Raw genomic sequence first — 15,533 nt, 5'->3', positions numbered from 1 at the left:
CAGTGCATTTTACTTATCTCAAGTATCAAATTATTGAGTATGAAGATGAAATATATGATGAAAGGATATTTGAAAGAGATATTATTCGAATCAACAACATGACCTAAGTGTCTCGATAAAGTACTAGTATTCCTGTAATCAGCTAAAATCTTGTTTGAATCCCTTAATGAATATCTTAATTACTCGCCAAAATCCAGCATTTTCGGGGACATAGGCAACCTAGCCAAACAGTCCCTCGTTGATCGTTTTCCTGCATTCATCGTTTTTTTTCATCCATCCCCCTGAAAAAGGATGATAGATCGAGGTTCCACTGTATTTTTATCTTTCATCTTCAATTTTTATTCTAGTTCCCAAGCCAATGCTTCTCTTTCTGTGACCATTGTGGTTGCTGTCATAGCACCCTTTTCAATTCACTACCATCAATCTCTTGGCTCCCATAGGCCATTTCCTCATTGATTCGTTTCTCTTTACATCAAGGAAGTGACACGAGTGCTTGTATACTAATGCCTCTTAAACAATCCTTTTTCTAATATTCACTTGCTCATGCCTCACGTGACATTGACTCAACTGCATACAAGTGCACAGTGTTTGTGTTGAAGGGAAGGAGGGAATCCATTGGGTCTGAGCACCTGGTTTGTGCCTTTCAGGTTTTTCTGTCTATGTGGAAGTATGGGAAATAATTCCCTTACCCACCAATTCAAGTGTTTTGTGACCATTGTCCTCAGGGATTCGAATTGGGTTTACTCTGCTCCACTCTGCCTCACTGCCTTCTTCATTTAAGTTAATCATACGTATAAACTGCAGTGTTCTGTTTCCAAATTTCTATCCTCCAAGGTGGTATGGCCTTAGGTGTGTTAAGTCCCATAAGTGCACTTAACCAAATGCACACTCAACCACTGGTAATTGTGCCTTTGTGGATCCCATTGCAAGGCTTTTAGGTTATGCACATTTAAAGGTATGGGGAAAGGAACCCATGACTTACAAATCTTGAAGTGCCAGATCACATCCCTGATTTAAACTAATACATTTTTTTCAGTATTTCCATTAATGAACTTGGTAAACCACTTAAGGCTTTCACATGCTGTGTTCATTTAATGGTTGTGTGTAAAAGAGAAATTTTGGCAATGAAGGAGGACAAGGAAGAGTGGTTGCCCCTTACTTTTTGTATTATTCCAAACTCATCAGTCCCCCTCAGTCCTTAAGCAGATTTTCCTTTGATATACCCAAGAATAATCTGAAGAGGAATCACTAGATTTGAGGAATTACTGAAAAATATTATTTCATCTTTTATATCTAACACAGAATTTCCCTAATTAGGTAAATAGGTAATTTTATAGTGCATAACAAATTGTACTCTTTCAAATCTTAATGAAGATGAGGTGTTAGTATTAAATTTGCATGCTCCTTTCCTCAAACTTTTCTTTCTATTTTAGTTTATCTACATCCTCCTCTATACTATGATTACTTGAATGTGTATATTGTTCTCTTTTCTTCGTGATAGTTCATGGCATGCCATAATGGATATGCGGGCATGTAATTACATTATTTCAGGTTATTAAAACATACAAAGAAGCTAAAATTTCCAATTGTGGTTTCAAACATCTAGTGTTACTTGGTGATTATGGGATATCTAGCTGCATATTAGGTTGCAAAAGTGGAACTTTTAGTGTACAATGCATATTAACTTACAAGAAGACATCGCAAGAGTGATGTTCGGGATCTGGATGCTGATGATATTTTCTGAAGATACATATATAGGTAAGGTAGAAAAAGTGTTGCGGCTTCCTTCCACATGGGCCCAGGCTTGAGAGATTTTGTGCACCATGACTTTCCTCGAGTAATCACTATCCTTAACTGTCGTGTTGGTCAAGTGGTTAAAGACTTTCATCAGTGTTATTACTTGCGGCCCAGGTTTGACTCCAGGTGAGGGATAATTTTTTTTTCTCTCTTATAATTTTAGAAATTACTGTCAAAACTCATACCTGTTCATTTTATTTAGTTGATTGGTGTTTTTTTTTATTTTCATATAAGATTATGGATTTTAAATGGAACTCCAAATGGTACCTTATCGCGCGGATTGGCCGTCGAGAGTGCCCACTCCTGCAAAGTCGGCACTGATTCAAACCTCCGCCTCGCTTTAATAAACTGATCGTACACCCATTAATCAATCAATTGCAGTTTTTTTTTTAGGCATGTGCCTTCACTTTCAATGTCTATCCTCCATTTTTTATGCACCGGTATTTTTCGACTTCAGCATTCTTTTATTCATAGCATCATTTCCACTGGGCTTTCCCTCCATTAGATTTTCTCCACAGCCCACCCACTGTCTTCCCTACAAATCTCCCTCCTTACTACATAATATCCTTCTATTCACCCTATCTCCAGTATGACATGCCTTCTAGCGTCCTTCAAAGTGTTCCGCCCTGACAACCCTCCCTCCGCAGCTGACCCTCGCTAATCCCTGAATAAGTCTTTGAGGCCCAACTGTGTGAAAGATAAACAAGGAATACTTCAACAAAAAACAGCTTGAGCAGCCTGCTGGAAGATACGGTCATTGCACTCGACGGGCCATAAAGGGTAGGAGGAAAAACTGGCAAGGGTCACTAACTGAATGTGAGGAAAGCCAATGTGTTTATTTGGTGAGAAGAAAGAGTTGAGATTATAAATATACGAAGAGGCTGTGGGAGCAATGGCTGGGGCGAGGATGAGCACATTACCCAAAAATTCACGTGCAATGACATGTCCTCAAATTATTGTGGTAAGGCACCATTCGGAGTTCCATTTAAAATCTGTTAACTAATGCAAAAATTTAAAAAATTGCCAATCAAGTAAATAAAATGAACGGGTATGAGTTGTGACAGTGATTTCTAAAACTATAAGAGAGAAAAAAAATTATCCCACATCGAAACTCGAACCTGGGCCGCCGATGTTAAAAAGACACTGGACCTAAGCCTTTAACCACTCAACCAACGTGACAGTTAGAGGGAGTGATTACTAAAGAGAACTCATGAAGTGCAAAATCTTTACATGCGAATATCTCTCAAACCCGGGCCTATGCGGAAGAAAGCCGTCACACTTTTTCTACCTTATCTATACATTTACAGAGAATATCATCAGCATCCAGATCCCGAGCATCACTCTCGCAATGTCTCCTTGATAGTATTTTTAAGGGCTTTGGTGATATTCATTTTTTGGTACCTTTTCATTGAATTCTTGGGAGTAATTTTTCTTCATTACCTTATACCTTCATACTAACTTGAAAGCAAGGGGATTAAAAATAACTCTTTCATGCTTTATGTGGCAATCATTAAAGACTTAGATTCCTTAATGAAATCTCCCAAATCTGGAACTGTTAGATTGTTGGGAATCAAAGATACTGTCGCAGAAATTATTTCGCACTTGTTGTAGAAAGATCTTTGGAATTACTGATTGCCTGCTTAATCTTATTTGCTTATACTGTTCCATAGATATATGCTAAGCCTAATTTTTTTTCTTTATGCATCCAATGAAGGATCCAAGTTGAATAATGTGACTCATATAAGCCAGTTTTGGTCAGATATTTTTGCCTGTCTGGTTTTTTGGTTAGGTCATGAAATATTAGAATCGATTCTTATAAGAATGTTTTACTGTATCTTTACAGATATTGTATTCTTAAAGTTTCTCAGCTTTTGGATCTGCAATTGAATGCATCATTAATAGAAATTTAAGGGTCCAAGCTTATGCTCAGTACATATATGCATATTTTTGTGGGTGACTGTGAGGGTATGATAGCATGACTTTCGTAAATTGCTTAATTAACTATGGCCTCATGTTTCAACCTCAAAAAAGGATGAGGAAAGAGCATCTGAAAGGGGTATAAGGACTGACCCTGAACGTTTTGATGAAGAAGGCTCTGAAGGGGAATATTCAGAGACAGATGACTTTATTGTGGATGATGATGGAAGGCCCATCACAGAAAAGCGACGACGACGGAAAGTTACGTGTTCCAATGCGTAAGTATTCTTTTCATCATTCTAATTATAAATTGTTGGAATTTACCATCTTGCTTGAAATTAAAAAAAAATATGTATCATGTTTTTTTCCTCAGGGCATTGCAAGAAGCTCAAGATATTTTTGGTGTTGATTTTGACTATGATGAATTTGAAAAGTATGATGATGAGTATGAAGAGGAAGATGAAGAAGAGGAAGATGAATACATAGATGATGATGAAGGAGAAGATGCTCCCAGAAGGTGTGTAAAATTGCCCTTTTTTTAAATGTTACATGCTTGCGGTCCTAGACAAAAAGGGAAAACACCTTCATGCGGCAGAGGGAAGACTTTCTCTGGAAAAGCATGCTTCAGGGTAGGTGACTGCAACTACTGGTGCCTCGGTGCAGTTCTGCCTGGGCAAAAATGAACCCTTTTCAGGAATATTGGTATGGCTTAAGTATGCCTTTCACCAACGGTGCCTCATTCAGCGTGGTAGCTGACAATGTCATGGGCTCCTGTGAAAGGATTATCCTCAGTATCTCCCAAATGAGTAGGTGTATTGTCTTGGCTTCGGGTCCAAATACCAGTTGCCACCCATAACTCTCATGTTTTCAGTGACAAACTAGGTTGGATATGTACATTTGGCAGCGTTAAGTTTGCTTCTCCTCTCTCTCTATCTCTCAGTATTATCCAAGGAGGTTGTAAATATCTGGATGGGGCACCACTGGTTTTGAGCGAAGTGTGGCTGGAATGGGGGTGCTTGGGTAGGATAAGCCCACTTTAACCAAAAAATTGACAATCCCATAATGGTCAATGCTTTCTATGTGGTGAAAGTTTTGGTCATAACTCATTAATACATTAAAATAAACTATGGAATGCACAATGGAAATCTTTTATTCTTACTTCAGGCTAGGATTCGTAAAGTAATGACTCAAACATTTTTTCCCAGGGATAAATTATTATCAATTTCCACAGTTATGTTCTACAACCAGCTCAAACCAATGCTTTACTCAGCTGAAAATTTTATTTTCAGCTGAGTAAAGAATAAATTAGTCATTTACCTGCACTTATACTGTTATTTAATTTTATTATAGCCAACGGAATTCTAACAATTACAGTGCAACCTCGATATAACGACACCCTACGGTGCACTAATAAACACTCGCTATAGCGAATTGTCGCTTTACCGGAGGTGGAGCAAATAATAGCCAATATACCTGTTGCGAACAGATATACAGGAACAGGAGTGTTGCGGCGACAGATAAACATCTATCCGATAAACGTAAGCATAAATCCAGACGAAAGGCGATGTTTTTTTGCATCACTAAATTTCCTTACTCAAATAACGACTAACTATTCAAACAATTTATAAGCGCCGCACTGAATAAAAATCATGCAAAACATTGTTTCGTCAATCATTATATTTATCGAACGACAGTGTACCTCATAAATTTGAGACTGTGCACTCCATTAACTTCATTTCTAACAGTTCGCTAGCAATTACAGAGGTTAAGGAGTCTTGATGAAAGTCTTCCGGCGGTGAAACCCTCGCTATGGCGAGAGCCAACGCCGAAAGGGTCTCGTAAAAACGAATTTTTTAACACGCTTATTATAGGGTCAATTGACGGTGCATCGGCTATCTCTCGTAATAGCGGGGGTGTCGCTATAGCCCGTACTCGCTATAACGAGGTTCCACTGTACAGTACATAATAAAGTATATTTTCAAGAATATCCCTACCAGTAAAGTGGCTAACAGACACAGAGGTTATACGTTAATAGAAGTGTCGCAAATGATGGGAAAAATCCAGTGACAATTACCGGGAAATACTACTGATTATAATTTTTCATATAATGTAGTTCATTTTTAGAACAAAACTTGGCCACCTCAAAATATCAGTCGGAGACTAAGTCCAAAAATTGTCAAACCAAGATGGCATAACTTTGACCCTGCTAAAGCCTTGGAAAAAGCGCCTCCAGATATTTACAACCTCCTTGGTATTATCCCTTCCCCATCAGCGAAGCCTTCCAAGAGTCAGGGCTGTCACGAAAGCTATCTGCAAGCATAAAGTGAATAAATTTTAACATTGAAGGTAGTTGAAATTTTGACTTGCTGTTAAATTGGTATATGACTTGAAGCCATAAAGAGTTACATTGTTGCAGTGGTAGCAATTCATTTACATTCTGATAAAAATGTAGCTGATAGCACCTTCCACGCTCCCAGGCTTAAGTATGTATGTAGTATGTTCATTTAGGAACTAGAGTGAATAATGTTATTCAAGAAAGTTATCTTTTTCTTACATTAGCTTTTCTATTAGATACTGCTGACTGATGGTAATTAAATCGTGTGGATGGAAACTTTATTTGGTACCTAGAGTGTAGCGAATTGGGGCTTGATATAAAAACTCTAAATCAATACCTGGCTGCTCATTCTCTTACATTAAGTGTACCATTTCCCTGAGAACCTTTAAGCCCATAGTGACAGGGAAGTAGTTACTTTGTATTCATGAACAGAAGCTGTGATTGAGAGCAATATGTATAAGGCAGTGGAGAGAAATCTGCCTGAACCAAGGAGGTTGGCTTGAACCAAACTTTAAAGGGATTTTTAATATGGCTGTCTCCTCTTTAAGGATCCTGGCAGTTTTCCCTCCGGATTAATTAGATACATTGTATCGATTCTTAGCCAATGTTGAGATGATTGGAAGAAAGAGGTAATGATCGTAATTATTTTTACTAATACAGATTTTGTATCACTTTGCTACTATTTTGCGCAATTAACTGTGATCCTGTGCAGATAGGTACCTCAAAGTGGTGCATTTTTGTGGTGTATGAAGCTACTATAAAGGTAGTGGAAACAAACTGTCTGTTACTTAAGTGCCACTTCCACTTCCTCTGCTAACTGCTACTATGAATTAGCCTTCATGTTATCATCACCCACTTAATATGTATAGTGTTTTCATAACCATTCTTTGTTATTACGAGCCTTAGGCTTACCACTAGCAGCAGCTCTGCGGGGCTCCTGTGCTGTATAAGAGCATCACAGTATTCTTCGATACATTGTTGGGACCGCTTAGAAAATACAATCCTTGTTGAATCACTTTTTTCCATTGTTTTATCTCCTTGGAGTGTTTGTGTTTCAGTCCCACTCGCATTTTTTTATTAATTTCAATTTCTCGGTCTAGGTATTAAGGCAATTCAAATCTCTTTCAAAACTTGCCTTGTGTGATAACTCTTAGCTTTGTTTTATAACTCCTTGGATACATTTTAGCGATAAAATATGGAGACTTGCATTTTTCCCATGAATATTGGTGTGCTTGCTAGCAAGAAGTGAACTAATCCCTATTTTGTCGTAACGAAAGAATGAATTCATTCATTATTGTGTTATTATTATTAATAATAATTTCTCGGCCATTCCATCATAATTCAACAAACCTATGACGCTTAGGTTCTCAGATTTTAATGAAAATTTCTGTATGGGTGTGTATTCACCTAAAAAATGCATTGAGACATATAGCAAATAAATATTGGCTGTAACTTATGCTAGTTTTAATTTTTTCACGTTTTTGCTTTAGAAATGTGCCTTGAATTATAAATTTCTTTTCAATCAAGTTGCCATGTGGTCATGATTAATGGTTTAATTTGAGGCCAAGACTTAGCTTGTTATGTTACATATTGAAAAGTTGAATACATCAATGCTCTATCCTGTTTTTGTTATACTTAAATGTTTAAAAAATTGTTCTTTAAAAAACTGATTCAGGTCATAGTGATGTAACATGTAGCTTTAATGATAAACTATCAGCACTGCCGATTTTGGTTATCTTTATTTCTGTTGCATTATGCTTAAGGCCAATTTATGCATGAGCTAAACTGAAGATTTGTATTAGGCAATCAGTTGCATTACTTGATTTTCAAGTTTACCAATGACATAGTGGTTAAATATGATAATAATTATTGTCATCCAATGATGAGATATTATTTAAGCAAATTTCTATGTAAATGTAATAATTAAACCAGTTTCTTATCCAAGGGATATACATTATAAAACTCCTGTATAGATGAATTAAAAACTGCTGTATTAAAGTTTGGCATGAATACATAATTGAATAAAATCTAGGATCCCTAGGATCAAATATTTGCTTCTGAATTATAGTGGAGTGACTCGTAAATTATTTAAATGCAGTGCCTTTTTGGTTGACTCACGTGCAACATTGGAATTTTGAGGCAATCCTTCAAAAAATATTATTTACCTGAAGGGTGATGGGGTATAGTTTAATTATATAGTTATGCCATCTGCTGTAAATTACAAGGCCCTCTGCAGGAAGGGAAATGCTACCCCGAAGGTGACGTATGAGACATTGGTTGTTTGTTTGTACAGCACGAAATTGTTTGCCAGGATTATTGGTGTATGTACTGAAGTGAACTAATCTTTGGTCCAGGTGTAAAACTCCCTCCTTTGTTTCCCATCATCCTGCTCATGGATTAGCATTCTTCCCATAACTTTTTTGTTTGTTCTATTTTATACGGAAAAAATAATTTTTTTTACAGAAATACCATGAGCAGCTCATATGCCCGTATTATGTTTTTAAATGCTCCACTACTGTTAATTTGAAGGAAATTCATGTTCTAAGTGTCTTATGACTGATTTCACCTATTGCCTACTGTGTTTTGTTGATTCAGTGTCATAATTTCTCTTTGAATGTGCACATATGTACTTTGAAAAAAAAATAAATTACCTTTCCGCAAAAATATTAATGTATCCTGATAAATATAAGTTAATTTTTTTGTTGGGAATTAGGAGCCCTGATTGGGTTTCAAGGCATCTCTTTTTATTGCTTGTGATAGAAGACAAATTTTGTAGGGGATATCACTGGGCAAATGGGCTAAGGATCGATTATGAATTTCGGAGTGGGCAGGTTGAGATGTTGGTGAGAATCATTATACTAGCTTATGTTTTTGTTGCCAGGAGACGACCGAAGAAAGCTGTGCAGAGGAAAACCACGAAGACATCCATCTTTGAGATTTATGAGCCCAGTGAATTGAAACGTGGACATTTTACTGACCTTGATCATGAGGTAAAATTGAATATTCTGAAATATATCAGAGTGGGTTTATTTTTTCCTTACTCTAGTTAACTTCAAACTATCTGCCAATTTCTTAGTTTATTGATGATTTTAAAAATTTATAAATTTCAATTCCACACTTTCATCAGTCCACTTGACTTGAGAATTTAAAAGTACCATATCATGTGTAAATATGTTGTAACACATTAACTAATAGGTATTCATCAATATCTGCTGACATTACCTGACTGAAGTCTATTGCGTTTCCGCTGTCAATTTCTAATCCTTTGAATTTTGTGGTTTAAATTATTATGAATTTTAAGTTTGGAGCAGGTGATTCATATGAATAAAAATTTAAAATATGTAATTTAGTAATGAAATTTAGTGACTTATTTGATAGTTTTTTTTCGTAATTACCTGTTTCAAATTAATATTTAGTGCAAATTAAAATATAAAAAATTAATAAATATCCAAGTACATATTAATTTCAGCATTTTATATTCATATAAAATATTTATGTTACTCATGATTGAATAATTTTAAGCAATTCAAGCTTGACTTTATAAATGTTTTCTTTTTAGATTCGTGTGACAGACATTCCAGAGAGAATGCAGTTGAGAGAAGTACCTGTGACATCAGTTCCCGAGGGCTCAGATGAACTTGACGAAGAGGCAGAATGGATTTACAAACAGGCTTTCTGCCGCCCATCAATATCAAGTCAGGTGAGTTGACTTAAATGGGAAATTCTCTAAAGAAAAGAATTTATTGAAGATTGCATAAACTGTTTATTATCATTGGTATTATATTTTATTTATCCTTTGTCTTATTTGAAGCTATAATACTTTTTCCAGGATGGACCACGGGGTAATGATAATCAAGAAAGATTAAAGAAAGGCCCTCTCACAATTGGCAAAATCAAAAAAGCATTGGATTTTATGAGAAACCAACATTTTGAAGTGCCATTCATTGCTTTTTACCGGAAAGAATATGTGCAGCCTGAGCTCAATATCAATGACTTATGGAAGGTTTACAAATATGATGAGAAGGTAAAATATATATTCTGTATTTCATACACGAGTCATATTTTGCATTTTTTTGAGAGAAATTGTGATGTGTTGAAAAATTTCACTTCAGAGCTAAATAAATACCCTGAGCTTTGCATCCAATATTGCTTAGCATGATTGCCTTGTTCTACGGTGTGATACCAGTAGAAATTTGAAAGTAAATATGATATTATGGCAAATCTATGCAATATATCTAATTGCTGTAGGAAATATATATGGAGGAATAGGCTGTCCTGAAAATACTTCTTCTTGGAGGGAAGGGTCCAAGTCCTATTTTAGCTTATTAGTGGGCAATGGTGAATTAGGTCTTCAAAACTGTGTTGTTTCAAGATTCCTCATTTTCTGCCACAGCTCTTAAGACTGGTGGCATAATGCCCTTATTGGCCTTGGTCTTTAAATTCTAGTAATTTGTAATATCATTTACTCTCTACATTCTCTGGAATTAAAAATTCTTTGAATGTCAGTCAAAACTGAAGGAATTTCATCCATTTAAAGATGAATGGTGTTGCAATTCACATCCTATCTGTATCATACATCTATTTTGGGAAATTTCATGCCTGTGGCTTAGTGTGGTATGAGATCTACTCTCACCAGTTGATACCCATCTTATCGTTGAAATGTTGATAAAACGACATCCAGATATGTATTTGATAGCTTTATTTTGCATTGTCAGTGGTGTCAACTCCGTTCTCGGAAGAATAACTTGCTGAAATTATTTGAGAAAATGAGGAACTATCAACTTGATCAGCTGATGAAGACACCTGATGCTCCAATTGCAGATAATGTTCGAGTGATGAAGGATGAAGATATTGACAGGTGAATGTTGACTGTTTTGTACTTTAGTATATAAAGTCATATACAATATAAATGGTGGGCAACTATGAGTCAGAAAACTGAATTTAACTGCTAAGTACAGAATCTTGAAGATGAATTTCTGTGCTAACTTTTTTCAGGTTGAAGAGTGTTCAGACTGTTGAAGAATTGAAAGACGTGTACACGCACTTCCTCCTGTACTACTCACACGATTTCCCGGCGATGCAAGAGGCATGGAGGCTCAAGCAGAAGCAGGCAGCTGAGGAAAGGAAGAACCGTTCAAAGAAAAAGAAGCGAAAGAAGAAGAAAAAGAAGACAGTGGATGGGGAAACTGGTGAGGAGGGAGTGGAGGAGGAAGGGGAGGATGAGGTGAATGGAGAGGAGGATGGGGAAGAGGACGAGGAAGATGGGGAGGAGGAGGAGGAAGAAGAGGAGGAGCAGGAGGGAGATGAGGAGGGGGGTGATGTCCTCGAGAGCGAGACGCTCAAGAGAGCGGTGAGGAGTGGCCCGTATACCATCTGCAGGAAAGCTGGGCTCGGTGAGTTCACTGCTACATATCTAAGTGTCAGCAATGTATATCCATGTGTGGTGGAGCACAGTCTTTTGTTCTTGCCATGAAATAATTTCAGTTGTGTAGCTGCGGGAAGGGGGATTTTTTGAGTTACAACTTCCTCTTGGGCCTTTAAAAGAGTTACCAAAAATTTCATCCAATTTGTATACCTTTTTGTAATTAGTACACATGCAAAATTACGGTTTTGGAGTCCTAAAAATTATTTTTTCAACATAAAAAATCCCAAAATTTGCTGGACCCCCTTTGCGTTGGGGTGTTTTCCGTACATTCTATAAGGGCTCAGAAATCTCCAGTAAACTACCCATTTCAAAATCCTGGTTATGCTACTGAATAATTTCCATTGACTTTTTCTAGTTAGACTTCTTTATTCATGATGAGCCTGAGCAACTATACGGGCAGTTTTCACAGCAAAAACTTGTTTGTATGCATAAAGATAGGGCATTTAATTGCATACCAGAGTGGCTCATTGTCCGCTCTGCATCCTTGGAGCCACTGTGTTCTGGACGTTCCAGTTTGTTGGGGCTCCATGAAAATTTGCCACACAGTCCTCTCATTTTAACTCTAATTTTGGCTCGATTTTCATCAAGTATTTTCACTATTGAGAATATAGTGCATGCCAAGTTGGCTGAGCTAGTGGAAACATAATATTATCAGCTGTTTATACATATAACGTGAAAATAAGTAAGCATAATTTTAGCATATATGGAAGAACCTCAAAATAAGGAACTTCAAGAGACCCAAGAAGTATCAAATTCGTTATTACAACTAGATGTAAAGATTTATGTATCAAAAAATGTATTACCATGTACCTGGAAGCATCGATCATTGTTGATTTTTTGTCCAGTTGATTTCAGTGAAGTAATTGTTCTTCAATACTATAATTAGTCACCACTGTAGTCTTTATCGTCTCTGTTTCAGATGGCTTGGCAAAAAAGTTTGGCCTGTCTCCAGAGCAGTTTGCTGAAAATTTAAGAGATAATTATCAGCGTCATGAAGTGGAACAAGACCCAGTAGAACCATCTGATGTGGCTCGAGAATATGCAACTCCGTAAGTTACTGTGGCCATGGTTGGCAGAAGCCTACCATCTGATAGGTTTTTTAGATGTACTTCCATGAAATTGTGAGATATTCTTGTTGAGAAATTTAAATTTTATATTTCAGTCAATTTTCAACTCCTGATGATGTGTTAAGAGCAGCCAAGTTTATGGTGGCAACTCAATTGTCTAGGGAACCTCTTGTTAGGAAATGTGTGAGGGAAACATTCTTTGAAAGAGCCAAAATTTCTGTTCGTCCAACTAAAAAAGGAATGAAAGAAATTGATGAAAGTCATCCCTGTTACAGGTTTGTGAATATTTTTTGTTTTCCAATCCAGCATTCCTTGTCCTTAGAGTGTCTTTATATCTGAGTGGAAAATGCTCAAACTATGTATTTCTAACGACAATCTTGGGCCAGTCCGATGGTGTAAATGATAGATTTTCATCCATCTTTTATTATGAAGTACAGTACACTCCCGATTATCTGGGCTAATGATTCGGAGAGACGGTATGAATAATCAGAAAACACAGATAACCCAAACTTTCACTTTAATGTCTAGTAATGTTCATAATTTACACAGTCATTCTGTTATTTTAGAGTGCTTCCCGGACTCAATGAGAGCTTTCTTCGCCAGTTCGCGATCTTTTTAGTGGCGATAACATGGTTGTACTCGTATGCTCCATGTAAGGCCTAGTTTTGAAAACCACTGCTTGATGTCGGAAAGTATAGTGTCAGACACCACGCCACATAGTCCCGTCTTGTACAAGTTGCCCGGGTTGTAACTGCTGCGGGACGTGTATCCGTGATCACGGAGCGCAGTCGCGCACTTCGAGGCTTGAAAAATAGGAAAACGGTGCTCCCGTGAATGCAGCTAGTGCGCGATCACTTCTGTTTTATGAAGGGGATTCTAGCTGAAATAATAAGCCCGGTGTATCCTAGCATTAATGCAGTGATTCCGATGATTTTGCGTCTGATTTTATTGTTTTATGAAGATAGCGGAAAAAATTGAGCGAGAGTGAAAATCATGCACGGATAATCCACAACCCGGATAAACCGTAGCCGGATAATCGAGAGTCTACTGTATATATGCTGGCATATCATTGTATCGTAAAAGTCATCTTTAATTCATGGAATTTTATCCCATGTATTGCCATATTGTATGTTGAATTTTCTGGAGTAATTATCGGGATTCCATGGCATGAAAGATTTTCCAGTAAAATATTTTATATGTGGAAATAATTGGATCCCATTGTTTCATGCATTGTTGTGATATTTGTTGAGTATTTGTGTTTTACAGAAAACCCCTTTTTGCTATCTTATTTCCCATGACATATGTATTTCCTATGTATGACCTGATAATTTACAACTTGTAATTTCCTCTCTGCAGCATGAAATATGTTAAGAACAAGCCAGTTAGAGACTTATCTGGTGATCAGTTTTTGAAGTTGACATTAGCAGAAGAAGACAAATTGATAGAAATGACAATTAGTGAGCAGATTGATGGAATAACCTCATCATCCTATATTGATGAAGTCAAACAGCTGTATTATCGGGTAATTGTCTCATCCTAGTTGACTTATATTTTCTACTATGGATCAGATCCTCTCATTCAATTTTCATTATTGCCTATGATTACAATACACTGCGCAAATTTGAATAAGCTCTGAGTTGATTGATAAAGTGAATTTTTGTTGATCCTCAGGAGCTTTCATGTTAAATAGTGTTAATATGAGGCTGTTAGAATATTGGGTAGTGTGATTCTAAATATTTAATATATTTAGTTGAATACTTAATTTGTGTTTTTGCACTAACTTTTTTTTTATATTTATGGGTGAAAATGGTCATTTGTATCATCTCAGACATTGTAACTTTTACTTCCTAACCGGTTACTCGCTAGTGATGAAATAGAGAAATATATTTTTATCATCATTATTTTACCCCATAGTTTCTTTGTTTGTCTTTTGATTCTTTTTTGTCTTTTGAGGTCATATTTTGCTAAGATTCAATTTTGAAGGAATAGCATTTCATAACCTGGATGTACAATTTGATTCCCAGGATGAATTCAGCAAGAATGTTCAAGAATGGAATGCACTACGTGTGGAATGTGTGGAGTTGGCCCTCACCCAGTTGCTTCTGCCTGTGCTGCGTAAGGAGTTACAAGCAAGATTGTTGGCCGAGGCACGAGACTCTGTTTTAAGAAGTTGTTGCCGAAAGCTTTATAATTGGTTAAAGGTAATTGGATTCCTTACTCATATTTGAAGGCTTTATAATTTTTTTTAAATATTTACTCATTTTAGTATACTTAACCAGGCCTTAACACAATTTGTAAACTGCTTAATTTCATATTGGCATAGTTGATTAGAAGGTAAACTTTCATCATATCCTAATAAAGCTATCTATTCTAATCTGTGCTATTGCCTATGATTACAATACACTGCGCAAATTTGAATAAGCTCTGAGTAGATTGACATAAATGAATTTTTGTCGATCCTTGGAAGCTTTCATGTTAAATAGTGTTTTTATGAGGCTCTAATGAGTATATTCGTTTGTGGTAGTTTTTAAGTATTTAATATATTTATTTAAATGCTTTGTTTAGGTTTGTGGGAGTATACTCTTTCAAAGTTGAGTGATTAGGGATGTATTTTTCATCAGAAAATTCAAATGCTCTTTGTCGGATAAAATTGATAATTACTCCACTAACAATATTAATGTATTTTGAATAAATGAATTCATTATTAATTCAAAATAATATTCAAAATAATGATTTTAATTTAACAGCAATGTATGATGTAAGGCACTTCATTAGTTCATCGTGGCTCATCAATTCAATTATAATGAGATTCGTGATACTATGGCTTCAGCTGCTCTAGGCTATCGTGAAAAACTTACCAACTTAAAATGAAATCCCATTTGTGACTAAATGCTTACTATTCCATGTCAAAGACACGCTCCATTACTTTTAATAAAAACAACTGAGAAAGAATGCTCATTTTAAGGAAATTCTTGTATTTTTATCATCCCTT

The 15,533-nt window shown here is 36.3% G+C and overlaps 1 protein-coding gene across 1 annotated transcript in view; it reads left to right on the top strand.

The window, feature by feature from the left end:
* The window catches only part of LOC124163324 (transcription elongation factor SPT6), a 56,941-nt gene that overhangs the window by 10,419 nt on the left and 30,989 nt on the right, over positions 1 to 15,533 (top strand). The window contains exons 6-17 of the mRNA XM_046540149.1: positions 3,829 to 3,992; positions 4,088 to 4,231; positions 8,931 to 9,039; positions 9,609 to 9,749; positions 9,879 to 10,073; positions 10,765 to 10,907; positions 11,045 to 11,181; positions 11,284 to 11,442; positions 12,394 to 12,523; positions 12,637 to 12,816; positions 13,898 to 14,063; positions 14,566 to 14,742. Of these exons, the coding sequence (XP_046396105.1) occupies positions 3,829 to 3,992; positions 4,088 to 4,231; positions 8,931 to 9,039; positions 9,609 to 9,749; positions 9,879 to 10,073; positions 10,765 to 10,907; positions 11,045 to 11,181; positions 11,284 to 11,442; positions 12,394 to 12,523; positions 12,637 to 12,816; positions 13,898 to 14,063; positions 14,566 to 14,742 (1,845 nt within the window). The remainder of the gene's footprint in view (positions 1 to 3,828; positions 3,993 to 4,087; positions 4,232 to 8,930; positions 9,040 to 9,608; positions 9,750 to 9,878; positions 10,074 to 10,764; positions 10,908 to 11,044; positions 11,182 to 11,283; positions 11,443 to 12,393; positions 12,524 to 12,636; positions 12,817 to 13,897; positions 14,064 to 14,565; positions 14,743 to 15,533) is intronic.

Source organism: Ischnura elegans, chromosome 1, assembly GCF_921293095.1.
Source record: "Ischnura elegans chromosome 1, ioIscEleg1.1, whole genome shotgun sequence".
NCBI classification, from domain to species: domain Eukaryota; kingdom Metazoa; phylum Arthropoda; class Insecta; order Odonata; family Coenagrionidae; genus Ischnura; species Ischnura elegans.
This window is presented reverse-complemented; position numbering and strand designations above follow the sequence as displayed.